This window comes from Harmonia axyridis, chromosome 6 (genome assembly GCF_914767665.1).
Source record: "Harmonia axyridis chromosome 6, icHarAxyr1.1, whole genome shotgun sequence".
Classification (NCBI taxonomy): domain Eukaryota; kingdom Metazoa; phylum Arthropoda; class Insecta; order Coleoptera; family Coccinellidae; genus Harmonia; species Harmonia axyridis.
The window spans coordinates 31,386,861-31,410,910 of NC_059506.1; the positions used below are offsets into that span (position 1 = coordinate 31,386,861).

Sequence of the window (24,050 nt, forward strand, 5' to 3'; positions counted from 1 at the left end):
CACTGCTTTCGTCTTATTCTGGCCCATCTCATTACCACGTCTTGTAGTCCGCATATCTCTCTAATTTCCTCATTCTTCTCAGGTCTGCTGTTTCCAGTTGTCTTTTGGTTTGGGAATTTTCGGCTCTTGTTTCAATGGCATATGTCATGATTGGCCTAACACACGTTTTGTAAATTGGGACCTTGTTAGATGTAAAGCTTTCTCTCTGCAGCTCTTCTTTTAGATTTTTGTCGTTTCTTGTCGTTTTGGAGCCTAGGTATGCGTATGACATCACTTGCTCTATACTCTTGTTCTGCACTGCTAGATTGCATATCCTTGGTTTGCAGATTTAGATTTAATTAAGGAGGTTCCGTTTCACTGCGACCCTCATCAGAGCTATTCTCACCATAACGTGATCTACAGCTCGCCTTCTTGGTCCAGAGTTCTAATGAACTCCAGTATCTGGGATGACTTCAAGGAGGTTAATTCCTCACTTCTACAAGTTTCGTGTCAAATATTGGTCTTGCGTTGGCTAGCGATGGTGAAGCATTCCGTCATTAGGTGATCCGGAGTTTCTTCCTCCTTCCCACAGAATCTGCACTCGTCATTTTCTGTTAGACCCATTCTCATGAGGTGTAGCATATTTTTACTAAGATCCATATACTTCTTGGATCTCCTAGAGTCAAAGTTTCGAAGAAACTTTTTGGAGTGATCCACACCAAGAAGATTCCACCAGAGTATTTCTCTGTCGGTTTCTTCCTTCTCCTGAAATTTTTTTCTTGTAGGTACATTTGTTCACGCTCCTTGGTTGTAGAGGAGCAATGTGATTTTTGGGTGGCCATAATCATTTTGAAACAGTTGGTTACTCGTTGGGATTCGTACAGTAGTTTCCTTTTTTAATTCTCGAGTGGCTAGGAACCCAGATTGAAAAGATTTTGTTATTGAATTTGGAGAAAAAATCCTTATTGTCCCACAATCTTTATTTTAATGACAACTAGTTTCGAGACCTTTAAAATGATCTCATTTTAAAGTCAAAGCTGCAAGGAATTCAAACAATCAAGTACAAAGGATAATAATGAATTAAGGTGGACAATTCTTACATATACTAGCTTTTACAAATGTAAGTATTGTATACCTCAATTTATTATCATTTGTAGGTGATTGTTCGAATTCCTTGAAGCTTTGATGTGTATATTTTAAAGGTCTTGAAACTAGTCGTCATTTAAGTAAAGATTGTGGGACAATAAGGACTCTTTCTCCACCAAATTCAATGATGAATCACCCAGATTTATCTGTTCTTAAATTTAGATCTATCTTGTTATTTTTGTGTAACTCATTTTTTTTAAACCGATGACATGGTAGCTCAGTGCTTTGATATTTGATAATGCTTGTCACATTTCTGAACATTCAAATCAATTCAATTTATTCATCAAAAATTGCTTAAAATAGTTATAACTAATTTGGCAGGAGAGTGCAAATTGGCCACAACAACTTGAAATGGTAGGGACAGTGTTAATGAGGTTTCTTTTAATTAATCGGTGAGTTTGTCGGGAAAGTCTTTTCCGTTGCAGAATACAGGATGGACATTTTTGGGATTCTATTCTTGACAGGAAATTTTTACATTGCGATTAGAAAATATTTAATTGGTTACGAATAAGTTAAGTCTCTTCTAATTTTCTTAAGATGAAGCAAGATCTTCAGAATGAGTGGAGATGCAGATGCATACTGGTTAGATGTTAAAACTGACTGTAATTTTAACGGCGACTTCTAAAGCGCCCAGACTTCTTGGATTTCAATGATATTCTTCTTCATTCGCTCTAGTGAGCGATGAGCACGAAATTTTGATCGAGCTTGCAATTATTTTTTATTTATAAGAAAAATTCCAACTCGGTTCGATCAGTAGTCGGAAATGTTTTAAGAATTTTTATTTCAACTTTTACTTAAAAACTTTGGAGGAATTTTCTACGAATGAAATTCATGTTCTAGGATTATTAGAAGAAAAAAAAATACTTATTATCTTCATCTATCAGCTATAATTTCGTTGACATAATCATCGGAGAATTATGAAAGAAGACAGTTTTTTTACTTAATTTCACACAATTCACTCTTTCATTATTCGATTAAACTTGAAACACTGACATTAATCTATCGATTTTTGCATACATTTCCAAATCTACCTAAATTATAATATTTTTGCACATCATCAAACATTTCACAGTTATTCCTCATGAAATTCAAATTAATTAGGAATTCCTTCTTATCTGAAAGTGATTATGCTTTAACTGAAAGGATATATTGAGAAATACACATGTGAACGATTTTTTTTCATACAATTAAAGAAAAGTTCTTTAGGGAATTATAAATGCTAGGTGTATCAATTTTGTCACAGAAATTTGATGTGACTTTACATTGATCCTTCAAGCAATTTAAATTTCAAGAATTAACAATTAAGAGATTATTTGTTCCAAATTACATACAAAATTGGATACATTTAAAACTTCGAAATAATCAATAAAGTTGGAACTTTTTATCGTTAATTTTATTTTTTATTTTGTACTGCTCGTGAAAAGCTTGTGTTTGATTCCTTAATTTTTAGACTTCAAAAATGAATGATTTTTCTTTTGATTATAAATTCCTCAGGATTATAAATTCAACATATCAATCGATGTTTCCACCGATTCGAGTTATTCTTACAATTCATGAGAAGAACTTGTAGTGAAAATTATATTATTAGTTTCTGAAGGTCACTTTTCAGCGATGTCTTTCATGTGCATCTGAAATGCAGTTTAGTCACGAAACATCTCTCTTTCATTGTTCTTCAAACAATAATTGAACAATTATGGCTTAACTCCATAGCGAGTGCTATATTGATTGCAATTTTCACCAGTCTCTAACCACTACCCACAACCGTAAAACAAAAGATTTTCACCCAACACGCGAAAAACGATGGGACATCAAAAACGAAATGGCCCAACGCTCAACCAACCATCTGTTATGGTGTTTTAAAACTGTCCCACATATCTCTCCCAGTCTGCTGTCGGTGGTCAGCTAGTGGGTCAGTCATTCCCAAGCTGGCGGTGCAAACAGTCGAAGAACGGCCACGGTTACTACCGCTGCTCAACTGTCTTCAATACTCATCTGACAGTATTGGAGTTCAGAAAGGGTTCGATCCGGGATTTTCGGAATTTTCGCGAGATATGGCAACATAGCCGACCCTCCGTCGAAGGGGTTGAAACGTCGGAAATTTCGCGAGATATGGCAACATATCCAGAAAATTTTTGAGTTGAGCGGTTTTTGAGTGATGATGTTCTGACAGCGTTGCCGATAGGACAAAATGAACAAGAGCAAGTGGTCCTCTTCGAAATCCAGCAATTTTAAGTGCAAGTCCCACGACGTGGTGCCTTCGCAGTCCAGAAACTACGATGAGAACTCTCTGGACAGTCTGGCGAATTCCTCGAACAACTCGGAGAGTCAGAGCGATGACTCCCACGATTCTGACTCTGGTACCGACACCAAGAGTCAGGGTTCTTTCGCTAACAAGTGTGCGGTGTATTCTCAGAACCAGTGTGGAAGCATCAGGTAAACTAAAGGGGATAGCTCGAAGATTCGGGAAATACCGGAAAAACCGCATGATTTGGCAACCAGGCTTTTTGGTCCAAATTGAAAATTTTCAGGGAAATCGAAAAAAAATTAAATTTTTTAAACAAATTAATAAATTATGCGTCTACTTTTGAGCCGGTAATGGTCTAAAACGATAAGGTTTGACTCACAGATGACGAATCCATTGAGCTTAGCTATTTTTTTTCAATACGGCTTTTCTTCTGAATTATTATTTCCAGTAGAAACTTATAAGCTTTGGGAAGAAAAAATTCAAGAGACATTTCCACTCAAAAATGTAATGGTAATTCAGAAAACTTTTTTTTTTCTTTCTTACATGAACACAAAAAAATTCTGATGAAAATGGAATTGACGAAGCAAATGATAAAAATGATGAAACATTGGTTTTTATATTTAGACACTTTACAATTTCATTAAACATCCTAAAATAATATATTAAAACTTAAGAATCAAGCCAAAGACGAATTCAAAAAATTGTTATTAGAACAACACACATCAATTACAATCAAAAAATCATCTCCCGAATGTTCTACCAAACATCCTATTCAGAGTATTCTAATATTGGATTTGCATAAGAAAATTAGAGATTCCTTTGATAATTATAAGAGAAAGAAGTCCTTTAAACATAGGCCCACAAACGTGTTGTTTTAGACTATTTTAGAGATACCTTATGTAGACCTTTTTTGTGATGATTATATGAGTTCATCGAATCTTTATTAATCTTCGCTACATACTGGTTAAATAAGCACCAAAACTTATAATTAATTATTTATTAATCACAGCTCATTAACTGAATCATTATAATAATTTGGATCTTCCTGAGGATTACTAGAGAATTTTTTTTTCGAAATCGGTAGCAGATATCACCCTGTAGATTTGTTTTAAAAATAAGCATATCACATGATGAAAACTCCAAATTGGAATATCTATGCTGAATTCAAGTTGAATATTTTGTGGAGGGGAGGTACTGAGAGGAAACGCCATGTTTATAGGACTTTTGTTCTTGACATAATCCGAGAAATCTGTCATTTTTGTTTGTTACCCTAATTTAGAAAGAGCATGTGTAACGTGGCGTAATTTGTGCGTATGTCTGTGCTTATCTTAAAAACTGGTGACCTGATTTTCAGAATACTTTTACACATGGAGAAACTGTTCTTTCATAAAGGTTTCAGGCTAAATTGAATTATGACAAGAGTCAATTTTTTATGTAAATTTCGAGTAGATGCGAAATAAGATGTTGCAAAATGGCGAAGGTACCGTTATATTTTGCAAATCTTCGAGTGAAAAATCCCAGGCAGTAGTATTTCGGTTCCCGAATCTTTGAGCTATCAATCTTATCTGCGCTAGGTCTTGGACGAAGTCCGAAGGAAGCAATAATTCAGATTGCTATGACTACGTGAGCCCAGAAAGTATTGCCGGCTTGGAAAGAAGGCTAAATGAGAGTCGAAATCGTATGGAGACCATCCCCGAAGAAGGCGAAGCTAAGGTGTCCGTAAAAGAGATTCTGGCAAGGTTTGAAAACCTCAAAGGAAAAGAAAACGACTTAAACAACAATGTTGTTGTCAAAAAAGAGGTTAAAGAAAAAAAGGAAAAAAAGATTGAGAAGGAAAAATGTACTAGAGAGATAAAGGTTGTTTCGCCGATACCCGAAAGGATACCTAGTCCTGAAAAAAGTCCCAAGCCATCAGTCAAAGAGGTAAGAAAAAAAAAAACTATTGGAGAATAAGAAAAACAAAGGTTATTTCTAATATACATAGTGAAATACTTATCGATGAGGAACTTAAGAACCGGTATATAATAAGAGATAACACCTTATAGATTTACGTTTTTTCTCCAAGTTTGATGTTGTGTATCACTTCAGAGTATCACTTATTTCAATTAATGGCACACGGCCTGACTGACTAGCACTTCCAGTCTTATGAAGAAGTAACAAATTGGTTCGATTCGTTGATCGCTTCAAAAGATGACCAGTTTTTTCAACTTGGGATTCGTACGCTGCCCGAAAGATGGGAGAAAGTATTGACCAGCGATGGACAATACTTTGAATCATAAATGTAAAACCAGTTTTTACAATAAAGCCTCGAATTTCGGAAAAAAACGGCGGAAGCAAAGTTGCATGCCTATGTACCGTGTTTCTTACCATAATTTGACCCCCCTCAACTTTGTTACTAGAAGAGGTACAAAAAAATGTTCGCCACAAAAATTACTCGAAATCGACTAGTGTTTTTTAAAATGATTTCACAAAATGAATTATAAACAGAGTGGGCAACATATTGATAGCAATTTCATTTTTTCAAATGGAACACACTGTACAGGGTGTTTCCTAAACATGCGGCAAAAATTCAGGGGGTTGTTCCTTGGACTATTCTAAGAATATTTTGTCCTTTGATGATTTTTGAAAAACCTCTTTGTTTCGGAGATACAGGGCGAACAACATTTTTCATATTTTTAAAATTAATAATAGTTTAAATAAAAATGCGTACCGCACTGTGTTTACTAAGTAGGTACAATTTATTTTTAAATTTGTTTAACAACATTCCAATTACTAAAAACGGCCAGTTTTTTGACTAAAAATTGCTAATACATCACAAAACGAATTCAAATGAAAACCGTGTTTAATCTGTATTCCTTTACCATCTGCACTTATCAATTTTTAGTCAAAAAACTGGCCGTTTTTAGTAATTGGAATGTTGTTAAACAAATTTAAAAATAAATTGTACCTACTTAGTAAACACAGTGCGGTACGCATTTTTATTTAAACTATTATTAATTTCAAAAATATGAAAAATGTTGTTCGCCCTGTATCTTCGAAATAAAGAGGTTTTTCAAAAATCATCCAAGGACAAAACATGCTTAAAATAGTCCAAGAAACAACCCCCTGAATTTTTGCCGCATGTTTAGGAAACACCCTGTATATTAATCTATATTTGACTAGCTCTTTTTCCCCTGATTTCGAATATATAACATCTGTTTGACCTATCTTTCTTATTCTGAGTACCACTTGCCAACGAGATAACTCAAAAAAGGTCATTTTGAATTAACGCAGCCTTCCACTTGAAAACTGATTACTTAGCTTGCCAGGTGGTTCTTAGAATTTGAAACTCTGTGGTACTCAAAATAAGAGAGATAATCCAAACATATGTTGTATATTCGAAATCAGGGGAAAAAGAGCTAGTCAAATATAGAAAAATATACAGGGTGTTCTATTTGAAAAAATGAAGTTGCTATCAATATAATGCCCACTCTATATATATTTCGTTTTGTGAAATCATTTTGAAAAACACTAGTCGATTTCGTGAAGTTATTATAGAAAACTTTTTTTGTACCTCTTTTAGTAATAAATTTAAAGGGGAGCTCAAATTATAGTGAAAAACCCAGTACATACATCGTGCTGAAATGATTAATGTACGAATTGAATTTTATTTCGAAATAAAAGTCCACCAGCGTGATTTATGAACTGTAAACGAACGTATTCAATTAATAGTTCATAAACTGCTCAATAATTTCAAACAATCGACTTTCGAAGCATTGAACAGATGCGCGCTTATAAAAGACCGCATCAGGAAATTCTAATTCAATTTTGTCCATTTCTGCCGTTATCGAGGCAGCCTTGGAAATCGTTATCATTAGCCAACTGGCGTTCGTGAACTTGACTTCTTCTAGCACGGATCAACGAACAACTTGAAGATAGGAGTTTATTCGAAATTCATAACAGTTTGAGCTTTCAACCAAGCACTTTACTGTACTTTATCGCATAATTACAATGGTGACTGCTCTTGTGTAAACTCATTATTCCGATGTATGATTGAGGGGTGGTGAAAATTATTGCTTTCGCGTAGCTCTCATAAAAACAGAAAAAAAAAACATGTGAACATTCGATTCTCGGATTTACCACAATTCAATAAGTAACACGTCTTTGTCATACCACTTTTTTTCTCGTTAGTACATATGCGTACAACTTTGCTTCCGTCATTTTTTTACCGAAATTCGAGGCTTTATTGTAAAAAACTGATTCTACATTTATGATTCAAAGTATTGTCCATCGTTGGCCACTACTTTCTCCCATCTTTCATGCAGCGTACGAATCCCGCGTTAAAAAACTGTTCATCTTTTGAAGCGATCCACGAATCGATCCAATTTTTTACTTCTTCAAAAGTGCTGGTCAGCCAGGACGTGTGCTATAGATCGAAACAAGTGATAGTCCGAGGGAGCAACATCTGGAGAATACGGTGGGTGGGGTAGGACTTCCCATTGCAACGTTTAGGTCGTCGACGTGGAAGCATGGCCGGGATATTCCCATGATTTTCTGCGCTTGGGATTATCGTAATGAACCCATTTTCGTATGTAGTCACAATGCGATGCATAAATCCCTTCTGTCTTTGTCATGCCGTTCAACATCTCTCGGCTTCAACTCATACGGCATCCAATTTCCTTGTTTCTGAATCATTGCTATGACTTTCAGGCCTTTTAAAGTAGCTGGTTGCGTTACTTCCAATAACGCTGCCAATTCTTGTTGCGTTTGACACGAGTCTTGATCTAGTTATGCCCAATTCTGCATTTTCGAAAACCTTCTCTCTTATATCGCCATGCTGCATACACGTCAAAATCATCGTTCTTGAAGCGTTGAAAACACTCTCGGCACGTTCTTTCGCTAATAGTGGCATCATCATAGGTATTTGAGACCATTCGATGAGCCTCAGCCGCAGATTTCCTCATATTAAAGCAGAAAATTAAAACCTCCAGCGAATGACGAGAATGTCAAAAATTCTATGTAAATGGAATGCAATTATCGAAAATTACAGCGATAATTGCATTGTAGGAAGCAAAACTGCACTGCGATAATTGTTCTGTTCATAGATGCATATTTTCTATGCATCTTATACAGTTCGAATCTATGGCAATTCCATTCTACATCAGTTTGACAAGTGATGTAACAGTTTATTCGGGAAATATTCCCCCGAATTACACTCGTGCATCAAAATGACCGGATAATTTCGCATTCCAGCGTGTTTTCTTTGAAAAACTGCATTCGGTCATTTTCATTTTTGGAGAAAAAGCCCTCCACCTTCTGTGTCGGGCTTTTTCTCCAAAAATGAAAATGAACTCATGCAGTTTTCATGACAACACGCTGTCATGCAAAATTATGGGTAATTTTTATGCACTTGTGCAATTACTTACGAGAATAACTTTATAATGCAGACACAATTCGACTAATATGTCGATGGCGTTTTGTTCACAAATATCTGAGCTTATTGTATGACATCTACGATCTACTTCTCTCGAATACCACTTACCGCTACAGCCATCTATTACAAAACGACGGAAGCAAAGTTGTACACCAAATATTTTAAGGATTTTGTGCGCTTCAACAACGTTAAAAATATTGTTAAATTTTAAATTGAATTATTTCTATCAGATCAGGAAATGTTTGTAATACATGAAACAGTGCTATGTTATCTAATATGAGTATGAAAGAACGAGCACTCAAAAACTGCTAATACTAAGACAGTGTTTTCCTCGAATTTTTTTGGAGAATGTTGTTTGTCTTTTCTTCGTCTGTCATCTGTCGCCATCTGATATCTAAGTTATTCCAGATTAATGCAAAAACTCACTCTAATGAAATTTATTCATTCTAGATATCAACGTAGCTTGTGAGTGAAACTGATGAAATATTCATTTTGTTTTAATTCTACGTAGGTATAATAGACAAGATTTTGCGAACTAGTGAAGTTTTTCAAATTCTTCTCCTTTTAGTGCTAAGTGGAATTAAGATGAATATGAATTCAAGATTCAATGATTCATGAAGTATTGTTTCCTGTAATCGATCATCTCAATATTCATTTTATTGAAAACTACATATTGAAAATATTGTATATGGAAAAACACTGCTTAGATGGCACATGCATTACCTTTTGTCAAAATTAAATTGATATTGTGACGAAATTGGTGAAAAGTGTATGATACACTCGTGAAGTGCTTTTTATAAATATTTAAAATTAATTTTCTGAATACTTTTCAATCAAAGGAGTCTACATAGATTGCATTTATATTCAGAGCATATATACGATAAAACTCCATATGAAATCTTTAATGCATAAACCTAGTTTTGGACCAATTTAACAAACATTCCCTATACTAATCTCATAGGTGAAAAACTCAGGCTGTATAACGCAGGCACACGTTGTGATTTCCTATTTAATGGTCTATTAACTTCTGCGGTGAACGTATCATTCAATTTGTTCGAATGATTATGCCTGGAAAAAAAAAAGATATAACACCTCGATATCATCTATCGTTAGATTGAAATCTTGTGAAAACCAATCCAGTTTTTTCGATATGAGGAATATATAATCGGTATTTGAAGATTTGAAAGTAGATCAACGCTTATACACATCGATATCGAAGAGTTAGAAAACGGAAGTCGATTATGAGACAAAGACTTCCGTTTTTTTTTTCATTTTTAATTGGAGATATTCTCTTATGAAACCTAATTGGGCGAGTACTGTGGAAACGATATTTTAACTATGGGAATGTTTGAGCAACGAAATGAATGACATTCTTGAATGACCCAACATTACGTAGGTTCTTGCTTTGGTTAGGTATGCACAATCAACAACATAAGTGGATACCAGAAGAGGTAATTAATGTTTTTTCGAAAATTTTATGGTTTAATGCGCAATTTTGTTATGTCATATTTAAAATAACTTATATGTTGGTTCATAAAACTTTGATCGACCAGTTGGTTATAGGCTCAGGGTAATAAAGAGAGCATATGTCATTTTCAGTAAGCAAATTTTGTCCCCAATAAGAACTATCAAATTTGACTTGAAGCGCGCGGAAATGAAAACATATCAGTGATACGATGTTTCACTCAATTCACGAGTTTCTCCACAAAGAACGCACTTCTTATGTCCCATAGTGAATCAACGTTTGATATTAACTCAAAATATATTGAAATAAATACCTAAATATTTCAGAATATGTATGAGCAGTTTGTGTCATACTAGATGTTTGATTTAATAAGAGTGCACCTCAGAGTAATAAACATATATAGAGGGAGCATATGTCATTTTAAGCAAATTTTGTCCCCAACATGAACTATCAAATTTGACATGAAGCGAGGGGAAATAAAAACATATCAGTGATACGATATTTCACTCAATTCGCAAGTTTCTCTACAAAGAACGCACTTCTTATATCCAATAATGAATCAAATTTTCATATTAACTCAAAATATATTGAAATAAATACCTAAATATATCAGAAATTCAGAAAACAAACTTCAAGCGCGCCAAACGACGTGAAACAACCGATGACACATGGAGAGCAAAAGTTGCCGAACCTTGGATTTCAGCAGGTAGATACAGAAAATAATAAATATTCTGCTTATTATAAATTCGACAATTAAGAAAAATATCGGATTCCAAATATTCAAATTTGCATATTTAATCCGGAATCACCCAAATAAATATATTTTATTAAATATAATATACTTTCATAACGATATAATTAAATTGTGGATTTTAAAATATACCACAATCCTACAACAAATCTAACCATGTTTGGGACATGTAAAAATTGCATATATTCCCTCTATCTATGTTTATTACTCTAGGGCATTAACTTATTACGCGAGCTTTAAAATTTCACTTATGATAAACTAGTAGGTATACCATACTATATTATTGTGAAACCCAATATAAATCTAGTACAAGAGCAGACAACATAGAAACTTTCAATGCATCATCTAGAAAATAATCGATATATCCGGTAAATTTTAATTTTATGAAACAGGAACCAATCAGAGCCAATTTTTACCCAATTAGGAGATCAAATTTCCGATAATCCTCTAATACTTCCTCAAATTCCATGGGAAAAAAATACATTGATAGGTACTCAATAAAATCCGTTCAAACTATAGAAAGTCCATTAACAATATAAGGTGAAATGAAATTCCATACCAAATGAAAATAATCAAGAAGTAAAAGTTGAAAGAGGTACATGATAGAGCATGTGGATTTGTTGTTTGTACATACCCACTTCCACGGAAGCTTCAAACAAGGTTCTTAATCTTCCTAAAAACTTTCTTGTTCGATTGAACGCCATATAGATAAACCACAAGAATGTCCGCAGGTATATTTTAAGCTGATTTCAGGTCTGGTATGCATTTCTTTCGATAACTCGTAATACCGGAAAACGGAAGTAAATAAGAATGCTCCGATAATGTTACAGGACTTCACGATATGAATTCGAAATGATTGCAAGAAAATATCGAAAAAATCTAAATTTTTCTGTGATGAACAAATCAAGACATTCAATATACAAGCTCCTGATAACATAACAGGCCAATTGAAAAGTCCCCGATCTACCATAGTAAAACACATTTTTTTGGCAAAATTCGATTTTATTATTCAACATAGTTGCCTTCGAGGGCGATACAGCAATTATAGCGATTTTCCAACTTTTCGATGCCCTTTTTGTAGTACGATTTGTCTTTCGCTTCAAAATAGGCCTCAGTTTCGGCGGTTACTTCTTCATTGGAGCATCAGACCGAGGACTTTTCAATTGACGAAATATAATCACTCAATAAATAAGTACGTTTAGCGTCTAAGAAGTAACCTAGATATTACCACTTTTTATTATTGTAATTTTTTAGTTACCAATTTCTTGTTCTTTTTTTACTTTTGTGTTTTGGATTTATAGGTTTAACCAACCTCAACCCTCATTACTTATTGAATAAATAAATAAATAAATATATTCACTATTTTGAAATATTCTTCAATATGTAATGTGCAACATTGAAATCGACCAGTTTCAAATAAATCAGTACCAATTCGAGGAAACAGCTTGTAAAAGAAATACCTCAATTTTTATGCGAATCGAATCAGCTTTCTTTGATCTACATAATGATCATTAAATTTTTCTTATGACTTCCCGAGTACATTCGCCTAAATGAGTTTATAACTTCCCAATCGCTGAAGAATCAAAATAAAGTCATTATTTTTACAGCAAACGTTCATTTGAATTCTTTTGTATTGTCGTTTTACATACGATGAAAGTTTTGGCGTTACTCAGAATTCTTCAATAGTTGTAATTGTAACTGGATGTGTTTTATGGTCGAAGTGTGTTAATATGTCAAAGAGGGATTTTTTCCAAATGCGATCTATAGACGTTTATATTGTCCAAATGGGACTTAAATTGTATCTTTGGCAGGGGGTATGTACCATTCTCTAAAAGAGTTAAAATTCAATTTTTAAATCGAGGTTCATTCACAATGTTTACATAAGACAAATGTTTTTATTCGATGCTTCTGTTCGTCTATCATCCAGAGTTTTCTATGAAATTTCATTTCACTGTCTTGAAATCAAGAGCTTTTGAACGCTCATCATTCATGCACTAATTGCTATTTTCTATGGTTCTGACAACGCTGTGAATTATTAAATTGTAAACCAAGCTAGAAATTGTCATTTCATATCAAAACTCAAAATCTCAACTTAGTGAGGTTAGTGTTCCAAGAAATATTGGGTAATTTTCATTCAATATTCCTCTTCAATTTTCTATAGTTCTGTTTGAATGCTCAACATAAAAATTTTGCAAGAGGCCTCATATAGTCATTCTATATCCGAATGAAAATTTATATCCTGATCGAATCTGCAGTTTTGAAGCTTTGAAGGAAAACAATATTTCGATCTGCCATATTTACGGAACCCTAGTCAGATTATGCCTCAGAGTAATAAACATAGATAAAGGGAGCATATGTCATCTTCAGTAAACAAATTCTGTTCCCAACATGAACTATCAAACTTGACATGAAGCGCGCGGATATGAAAACATATCAGTTATACGATATTTCACTCAATTTGCGAGTTTCTCCACAAAGAAGGCACTTCTTATACCCCATAATGAATCAACGTTTCATATCAACTCAAAATATATTGAGATGAATACCGAAATATATCAGAAATTCAGAAAACAAATTTCAAGCGCGCCAAACGACGTGAAACAACGGATACCACTAGGAGAGCAAAAGTTGCCAAACCTTGGATTTCAGCAGGTAGATACAGAAAATAATGAATATTCTGTTTATTATAAATTCGACAATTAGAAAAAAATAGCGCATTCCAAATATTCAAATTTGCATATTTAATCGGGAATCATTCAAATAAAAATATTTCATTCAATATAATATACATTCATAACGGTATAGTAAAATTGTGATTTGAAACTATATCACAATCCGACAACGTAATCTAACCATGTTGGGACATGTAAAACTTGCGTATAGGTACTGCCTCTATCTATGTTTATTACTCTATGGAAAATAACAAACGCTAAAAAATTTCGTTAATAATTCAGGTTATTACGTCAAAAAGGACCAATAACCATACAGGTTTTTTCCAGTACTACCAATACACCTAACATGACACCTTCACTTCTACAACCGGAAGAGACTCCGCCTCATTTTCGACTCTGTGGTCGAAATCTAATCCCATCTTAACGAATAACAGATCCGGTCTGTGAAGACATGCAAATAATAGGATTTAATCCGTAGAAAAATCCGAACCTACTATTAACTCTCTGACGGCTTTGCATTCATAATGCAAATTGCAAAAGCTAATAAGAAATTTTCTCCAATTATGTATTCCGTGATCACATGTGCCACGGAACTGGTTTTTATAGATAACGAATATGTCAGTGCTCCAATTTTGTTCACAAAAATCGATGGCAGATAATTGAAACGTTCTATGGTTCTTCGCACTTGTGCGATGCCATTAGGGAGCCGCTCGATGTGTTCTGATTACTCCACGATTACGAGTCGAGCACCGTAACGAACATAGAGGAGTGTTTTGGTTTTCTTACGGCCACTGGTCATCTGGACTTGATGGGTGCATCTGAGGCAGGTTATTTACGCATTTGCTTGGGAACATAGAGTAATAAACATAGATAGAGGGAGTATACGCAATTTTTACATGTCCCCAACATGGTTAGATTACGTTGTCGGATTGTGATATATTTTCAAATCCACAATTTTACTATACCGTTATGAATGTATGTTATATTGAATGAAATATATTTATTTGAGTGATTCTCGAATAAATATGCAAATTTTAATATTTCGAATGCGATATTTTTCCTAATTGGCGAATTTATAATAAGCAAAATATTTAGTACTTTCTATATCTACCTGCTGAAATGCAAGGTTTGGCAGTTTTTGCTCTCCTAGTGTCATCGGTTGTTTCACGTCGATTGGCGCGCTTGAAGTTTGTTTTCTGAATTTCTGATATATCTAGGTATTTATTTCAATATATTTTGGTTAAATATGAAACGTTGATTCACTATGGGACATAAGAAGTGCGTTCTTTGTGGAGAAACTCGCGAATTGAGTTATCACTGATATGTTTTTATTTCCGCGCGCTTCATGTCAAATTTGATGTTGGGGACAAAACTTGCTCACTGAAAATGACATATACTCCCTCCATCTATGTTTATTACTCTGAGAAAAAATCAATAAAAGTGTGTCCTCCATTTGTTTCATAATGTTGAAATGACGTTTGTGTCCATAGAATTACTCAAGTGTCGGGCTAGGTGGCAGTTTTGGTTAATCCATCAAGAACTTATGGTCTTCAAGAATGATATAATGTCAAAAGGATTCTGAAAAATGTCTCTTCTTTTATTTAAACATTGTGATGAATAAAATTTTCAATAAAACAAAAGTATAAAATAAATCAGTCAACCATTTATCTGGAACATGAATCAGAGCGAATGACGTCACTTTCAAGTGTAGTATCATATAGCATCCTTTTCTATCTATATTACATAAAGGGGAGGACATCTGTCATCTTTTGACATTTGATAAGTAGAAACTATTACTAAAAATGGAACGATGCAAGCTTACAATGAAATAAACATCCATTGATTTCTCTTAAAATATCTCGTTTTTTAATATCAAAATGAAACATCTCATGATTTGATCTTGGTTATATGAATTATATGATACTGACTAAATTTTGCATGAACAATTGTTGCACATGTGTATACCAACGAATCAAGTGATTGCAGTAACTTTATCAATTGTCATCATGACATCTGTTGTTACTTACAAATTAACTATATCTACTTTCCATTATAAGTAACATAAGGAAAATTAAACATGAAAGCTCTGAAAATTATTGCCTATAAACCCAATCATGTTTATAAACTTGTAGTTATTGTACAAATGCTGAAGAAGTGTCAGTCATTAAATCAACTCGTAAAATAAATCAATTTTCATTTAATACATCAACTTTGTATTCAACTTCAACGCACAACTGATACATCAAACGTGTAGGATGTTGTTTCTCAAGATATGTATTTTTTTTCCAGATGCAGTCCAAATCACCCCCACCAAGAAGAGAGTCTTCTGTTGAGAGAATAGAAGTAATAACAGATACGAAATCAACCTTAAGAAGCGAATCAAAGTCACCAACAAGGGAAGATCCACCTTCTCCAAGAAGTCCTGTACCACCATCTGGAAAATATTCCTTCCTCCAGTTTGCTATCCAGAACTTTAGGCAATCGGCAGAGTAAGTTGAAAATCTGAATATTAACTGCCCATTTTTAGGATCGTCTCATTTATTGGAGTCGTTCAAAAATTTTTATATGAACGAAAAAAATCGCAAAAACTTTTCAACCCGACCCCGTATATCGGATGATTCTCGTCTTGTTTTGAAATCTTAATTCTTCAATCGACAGATTATGATCTGAAATCGTGCAACGCATTCTTTTGTATAAATTTAGAAAGCATAATAATAAAACTTTATGCCACTATTACACAATTTCAATTTTTATTGTGTTTTTTACGAGGTGAACCTACATAATTCTAAATGTCATCACCGAATTTTCATCAGTCATCTTCAATCTCTCAAACGGTCTCGATCTGGTCGTCGAAAAAAAACCTACATTCTTGGTTACAGAATGCATAGAGTTTAATTAAGTAGGTACGTTCCGCAAGTAGTGTAATCTGTGTTTTGTTCTCATCTGGATAGATTGGTTGAATTAAAGATGGATTAAGGACTTCTTAGGTGCAATTTTCGAAGGAGCATCTAGCGTGGAAAAAGTGCAGTATGTTATTATCGAGGAAATTCTCTACTTTCCCCTTGTACTCCGGTTCTCTTTACCAGGAAGTGTACAAAGTGTGAGTAAGACATGATCACAAATTCCTAACCGTATCTGCGAAGGAGTCTTTTCGATCTGGTTTAAGTAGATTGATATTCGAAGACGATAATGCGTTAGTTGACTGTGAGAAACATATTCGTAGATTGCAACAGGTTGTCCAATAGAAATTATACAATTTCAAATCGTTATAATGGCAACATTTAGTGTTATGTTTTTTGAAATTACTTACGTCATTTATGTTCACTAGGTTATGGCAGTTAATCATGATAAGATACACGATTCATCAACGTTTACAAATGGTTGAATTGTTTCAACAAAATCAGTGTTGATTTATGAATACTATGGAGAATTCATTAAGAATTAAGATTTCATTAATTCATCAGTTTATCGACCTACTACTCGTCGTAATATTAGACCCATTGAAAAGTCCCTGGTCTGATGCTCAGGTGGCGGTGGTAGTATTAAATCCAAATGATTTTTAGTTAGTACCAACCTTCAAACGATACGTGTCAAAATTTGACAGCTGTCCAATCATTAGTTTGTGAGATATTGCGTTGTGAGTGTAGCTCCTTTTGTTATTTGAAAAGAGATAAAAAAAAAGGATACGTGTGCTGATAAAATATTGCTTTTTGAAGGGAAAAAATACAGTTGAACCAAAATCTTAGCTTGATGAAGAATTTCCGGGGTCTGCACCAGGAAAGTCAACCATCATTGATTGGTATGCTAATTTCAAACGTGGTGAAATGAACACCGAAGACGGCGAACACATTGGACGCCCAAAAGAGGCTGTCACAGACGAAAAAATCAAAAAAGTTCACAAAATAATTTTGAATGACCGTAAAGTGAAGTTGATCGAGATAGCAGACATTGTGAAGATATCATCTGAACTGAACGTGTACATCATTTCATTCACGAATATTTGTACATGAGAAAGCTGTGTGCAAAATGGGTGCCTCGCGAGCTCACAATCGATCAAAGGCAACAAGTGTTAATGATTCTGAGCAGTGTTTGAATCCGTTTAAGTGCAATAAACCATAATTTTTGCGTCGATATGTGACAATGGATCAAACATGGCTCCATCATTTCACTCCGGAGTCCAATCGACAGTCAGCTGAGTGGACTTCACCCGATGAACCGAATCCAAAACGAGGAAAAAAAAGTCGTTTAAAGGATGAAATCGTTAAAAAACGGTCCCATTTGAAGAAAAAAAGGTGCTGTTTCATCAAGACAATGCGCCGTGTCACAAATCAATGAAAACAATGGCAAAATTGCATGAATTGGGCTACGAATTGCTTCTGCATCCACCGTATTCGCCAGATCTGACCCTCAGCGAATTTTTCCTGTTCTCAGACCTCAAAAGAATGCTCGCTGGGAAGAAATTCAGCGCCAATGAAGAAGTAAAAATTGTATCGAAAAGTTGGAAGATCGCTATATTCGCTGTATCGCCCTCGAAGACTACTATGTTGAATAATAAAATCGAATTTCGCCAAAAATAGTATATTATTCAACGAGCGGTAATGTAGGTCATAACTCACACAGATGATGTTTGCAGCACGAGCCGCAGGCGAGTGCTGTAATTCATCAAGTGAGTTATGACCATTACCGCAAGTTGAATACTATACTTTATCTACGACTATATCAATGAATACTAAGAAAAAAATACAGACTTAGAATAAAGACAGAAAGAACGGGAAATAAACATAATGTGCTCGATCCCGTACAAGAAAGATGGAAACTTAGTGCTACCAATCACAATCGAACTAGCTTCTGCTAGCCCGAATCCAGTACAGAGTACAGACATAGAAATTTATTGAAAAACCTTAATAATTGCCTATAAAAATGCATTAAAATATACCAAAAAATATTCCCTGCAAACGATGACTTAATGATCTTACTGCTACACCAATCTTGAAAATTTTTTCAAACTCCTTTATATTTTTTCGGGCAATTAATTCTTTATGGTAACATTAGCTGTTTGTCTTTTGGAAATGTATACCTTTATAATATTTCATCTTCAATATCTGAATTAATCGTTTTCAGCAAAACATTCACAATAATTAGATATCAACTTAATTTGAAAACGTCAAAAGTGACATTTCCTCGGACATTCCTCCCCTCAATAACAATAATGGAATGTTCCCTTTCGGCCAATCGAATAGAAGCAGAGAAGTATAGAAGCACAGATCCATATTATCCGATTTATAATAGTGAGTTATAGTAGTGAGTTATTATAAATCACGCTGTTTGTTAATAGATACTATTAATTGCTCATAAGCAGTTGAATAATGAGTTTATAATTCAATAGGAGTAGATAAATATGTGTTTTACTATGGTAGACCAGGGACTTTTCAATTGGCCTGTTATAGACAAATTTTGAAGTGGATTATCTTTACACGGCACAAGAGTATCAGTTTGACAACGAAATTAACCAGAAACCATAGAAAATTCTGGATGTTGGAAAAAAATACTAAATATTTCCGTGTCTGCAAACAGAAGGAGTTGAGATTTTGTGTGTCTACACATGCAAATACGATTTTTTTTATATTCATATAAAACAACAATTTCAAGTTTTGTGTATAATTTCGATCTCACCACTTCTCAAAAATTATTATTTATTATTGTCGCTATTCTTCGAGCAACTAATAAGTTTCATCAGAAAAAAAAATTGCAGAAGGCGTCGAACTTCCAACTCATTAGGTAGATTCATCCCAGTAACGTATCTACTCTGAAAATTTTCAGGTCTTTCATTTCGAAAGTTGTGTGGAAATGATTAGCTCATAGCAACTTGCCCGCAAAGGTAGATAATGCCAAAAAAAAACATTAATAATTAAAAAAACCATCCGGAAATAAGTGTACGTACCCTAAATTTCATACAAATAACTCTTAACGGAATCTTCAATCGAATCTAAAAATTTTATAACCTATTGTTCCCAAAGTCCAAGATTCAATTGTTCCAACATTAAGAATGAAATATAATATTATCTCATTTCTTTATTTCCACTTCTTATACGAACAATAAACTCATCTCGATGGAATTCGGCATTTCCGGCTACAGAAGTGCCTCATCATCTTGCAATTCTTTCGCCTATCTGTTTAGAAAGTGACGGTTTTCTCTTGAATGGCCTCAGGGCCTTCATTGCTGTAAAAGGTTCATTTATGAAGTTGATTATATTTATTTGTTTGGTTGTAACTTGAGATGTGCGAAGAAGGATGGTAATTTTGTACCTCTTTATTGATTAATTCAATCACGTAGATCGATCAACTGCTTGCAGTTGGGCGATTAGTCCATTATTTCAGAAATTATAGCATATAAACTGAAATTTTCAAAAAAAAATTGATAATTTTCTCGAGACTGCCACCTCTTCTAGATTCAAAATAAGGACTTGAAACCTGAATGCGATATAGGTCGGAGCTCGATCTTCAAAAAACGTTTATATTTTAGTGGTCTGTAACAAATATTTCAGAAGATACAACAATTCTAGTATAGAAATTCAATTTTTACTGATTTTTTCCCAAATTTCGAGTTTTTCTAACTATGAGGTCTACGAAAAATGGGTGAATGGTGTTAGAATTATCGATCCCTAATCAACCGAATTTTGTGCCCCCCTGAAAATTTTTATATCGAAAAATTTTTATCAAATATTCATAATGGGTGTTTTTTTTCGAGGTATATAACTTTAAGTTGGCATTACTGTTCAAGATGGCGACCGATTTAACAGCTATCAAGTGATTTATTCTCAGTTTGGTTTGGCAATTCATCATGAATACACTCACGCCTGAATAACGCTTGCTAATAGTGCAATTTCATTTCGAAAATAATGGTTCTGTTCGGAAAACGTATCGCGCACTACGTCCATTTTAGCGATGAAGCGCACTTCTGGTTGGATGGCTACGTCAACAAACAAAACTGCCGCATTTGGAGAGAAGCTAATCCTCAAGTGTATGTCGAAACACCGTTACATCCAGAAAAACTGACTGTTTGGTGCGCTTTATGGGCTGGTGGAATCATTGGTCCGTACTTCTTTAAAAACGATGATGGCCAGCTCGTTGCAGTAAATAGTGATCGGTATAGAGCCATGATTATTAACTTTTTCATTCCTGAATTGAACAACCATGATGTCCAGGAGCTATGTTTCCAACAATAAGGCGCAACATGTCACACAGCTCGTGCCACAATCGATTTATTGAAAGACACGTTTGGTGACCGCCTAATTTCACGATTTGGACCTGTGAATTGGCCTCCAAGATCTTGTGATTTAACACCGCTAGACTACTTTCTGGGAGGCCATGTAAAGTCATTGGTCTATACTCTATGCGGATAAGCCACAAACCCTTGACCATTTGGAAGACAACATTCGCTGTGTTATTGCCGATATACGGCCACAAATGTTGGAAAAAATCATCGAAAATTGGACGTCCAGATTGGACTACATCCGAGCCAGCCGTAGCGTTCATATGCCAGAAATCATATTTAAAATGTAATGCCAGAAGATTATCTTGCGGATAAATAAAATTCATGTCAATCGAATAATCCATTGTAATAGTTATAATTATTATTGTTTTATTGCAATTTAAAGTTCTATAGCTCTAAAAAAAACACACCTTAGCAAATTAATGTAAAAAACATACTCGATAAGTAAATTAATTCAATGCACATCGAGCGATGTGCGAAAATCACAGAAGTTTCGATTAATTCTTCCTCTTATCGACACGCTCAAACAACAGAAAAACAATGGTCTCCTATCGACCCCCTTTTTTTACGTAATTCCACATATGGGAAGTCTACTTCCGGTACAACATCCACCTGACTACTCTACATATCGACCAAATCCACGAAAGAATGGAAAAGTCGACGTTTGTTGTGCAATCAGTGTTGAAATAGCGATGTTCCCATCGTTTATTCCGGTTCATTCGCAGTTTTGACGCCGATTCTTCATTTTGCGTTTCGTTTTACGACTGTGATGAAGCGGAAGAAAGAAGACGCGAGTTTTTTTTACGTGTAGGCGGACCGCGTATAGTTTTGGTGTGACTTTTGTGCCATTTTTGGGGTTATGGGTATCATCAGGAAGCATCTCAAGAGGTAATAATAGAATAATGTTGTTGATCTGCTCGTTTGCAACTCAATCTGCCCCGAAAAAAATTTCGAGTACCTGAGTTGATTCCTGAAAGACGATCACCCATTCTTGTGCTGATCATGCCCAACGCTGCTTGGCTTCCAGATCAGAATATAATGTTTTTTCGCAAATGTTGACAATTTCCTTTTTTTTTATTAGCGCTCTATTTGTAATGTTGAAATTTCTCAAACGTGACTTTTTCGTCCAGTCATGGGCGTACAAAAAGGTTTTCGTAGATTCGTTTGTTCTTTCGTGAATAAAGCCTTTGACTTTTTGGTAGTTTAGCCTTTATTCTACTTCTACTCTAATGTAAGATCGTAGATTCATATTTGCTCTTGTCTAATTCATGTTTGATATTCAGTAATTGTTTCATCATAAAATATTGAGACGACCTTGTTGAATCTTTTGTTTTTTGTTTGATTTCCAGTTCCCAAATATAATTAAGTAGTACGAATGGTTTGAAATTTTTTTATTTATGACTAAAATGAGCAGTCCTAGGCTTTGAATGAAAGTTTTTTTTTACTTTTGGCCTTTTCAGCCACAGAACCATTAAATGTAGTTTTGCATTTTTCTGCATCAGCTCAGTTACAATTTTTTTACAACATCAAATCAATTTTATCGCCTCATTAACTTGAAAAGTTCCATTGTCTACCATATTAAAACACATTTTTTTGGCAAAATTCGATTTTATTGTTCAACATAGTTGCGATACAGCGATTATAACGATTTTTCAACTTTTCGATATCATTTTGTAGTACGATTTGTCTTTCGCTTCAAAATAGGCCTCAGTTTCGGCTATTACTTCTTCATTGGCGCTAAATTTCTTTCCGGCGAGCATTTTTTTGAGGCCTGAGAACAGGAAAAAGTCGCTGTGGGCCAGATCTGGCGAATACGGTGGATGCAGAAGCAATACGAAGCCCAATTCATGCAATTTTGCTATTGTTTTAATTAATTTGTGACACGGCTCATTATCTTGATGAAACAGCATCTTTTTTTCTTCAAATGGGGCCGTTTTTTAACGATTTCATCCTTCAAACGATCCAATAACGCGTTATAATAATCATGAAGCAATTGTTGTTTTGGCAAAAATTGGCAAACATTCAGTATCGCCACAAAAATTATACTATGTCCTCTGATAAAAGAATATATGTATAGGGCCATTACAATAAGAATGATACAATTTAAAAGGGTTCTAATAAATGTTTATTGTTTTTCGACATTTCTTTTGTCATTTGTGTTTAGTAGGTTGTGCCATTGAATCATGAAAAGATGCAAGCTTCAACAAGGTTTACAAACTGTTGAATTGTTTCATCAAAATCAGAGCTCATTTTTGAATACTTAGCTAAACTCTTTCATTAAAATATCTTTAGATTTTAAATATTCTTAGTGTTCAACAGAAATTCATCTTAACGTTTTAAAATTTATTAAAAAAATGAAAATCATTAACTGAAATTCTTGAAACCAATTTTTACAATTCCCTTCAATCCTCACTTATCTACCACCTCATAAACTTCATGGGCTGATTCCTCCAACGCTTCTGCATCTCTATTCAATTACCTCCAACAATTTTCCTAACATTCACAAGAAAGTATTCTATTATCTCCCTAACGAGTAATCCCCGATGTAGGTTATTCAGATAAATATGATAATAAGATACGAGTATATAAATAAATACGAAAAACCACCTCTTCATTCATTCAATCATACCATTATTCCGAGTTTCCTCGATGCTCTTTCTCTAATAGCACCGATAAAAACTTAATTACGATTTATCATAAGGCACACACGGTATAAGTGGATTGTACTAATTGTGATTGTCTCAGTCCGATGAGCAGGGAGACCCAATTGGTCAGTGGTGTGGCAAAAATGGCATCCTGTATCGTACATTATGACTTTCATGGTCAAAACTTTTATGAAAACCTTGGAAGACTTTACGAATATAGGATCAGATAATTCGCTTGACCTACACATGGAACTCCTCTCATTGCATATGTATTATAGTCATTCCAAATTTATATTTGACACTGCATAACTTCTTCTTTCTCAACCCATATATCGGGTGTCCCAAGGTGAGTGGCCTATTAGATTATTATGGAAACTATTGATGGTAAAAATTTCAAATTTTGTGGATAGATATTTGGCGATGTTAGGTACATTTTTAAAATAATTTCACATTTCCAGTGT

The 24,050-nt window shown here is 34.3% G+C and overlaps 1 protein-coding gene across 2 annotated transcripts in view; it reads left to right on the plus strand.

Annotated features, from left to right (window-relative positions):
• Positions 1-24,050, plus strand: part of LOC123681757 (unconventional myosin-XV) — a 78,549-nt gene that overhangs the window by 48,461 nt on the left and 6,038 nt on the right. For both annotated transcript variants that reach the window (XM_045620030.1, XM_045620031.1), the window contains one exon: positions 15,961-16,160. In XM_045620030.1, the coding sequence (XP_045475986.1) occupies positions 15,961-16,160 (200 nt within the window). The remainder of the gene's footprint in view (positions 1-15,960; positions 16,161-24,050) is intronic.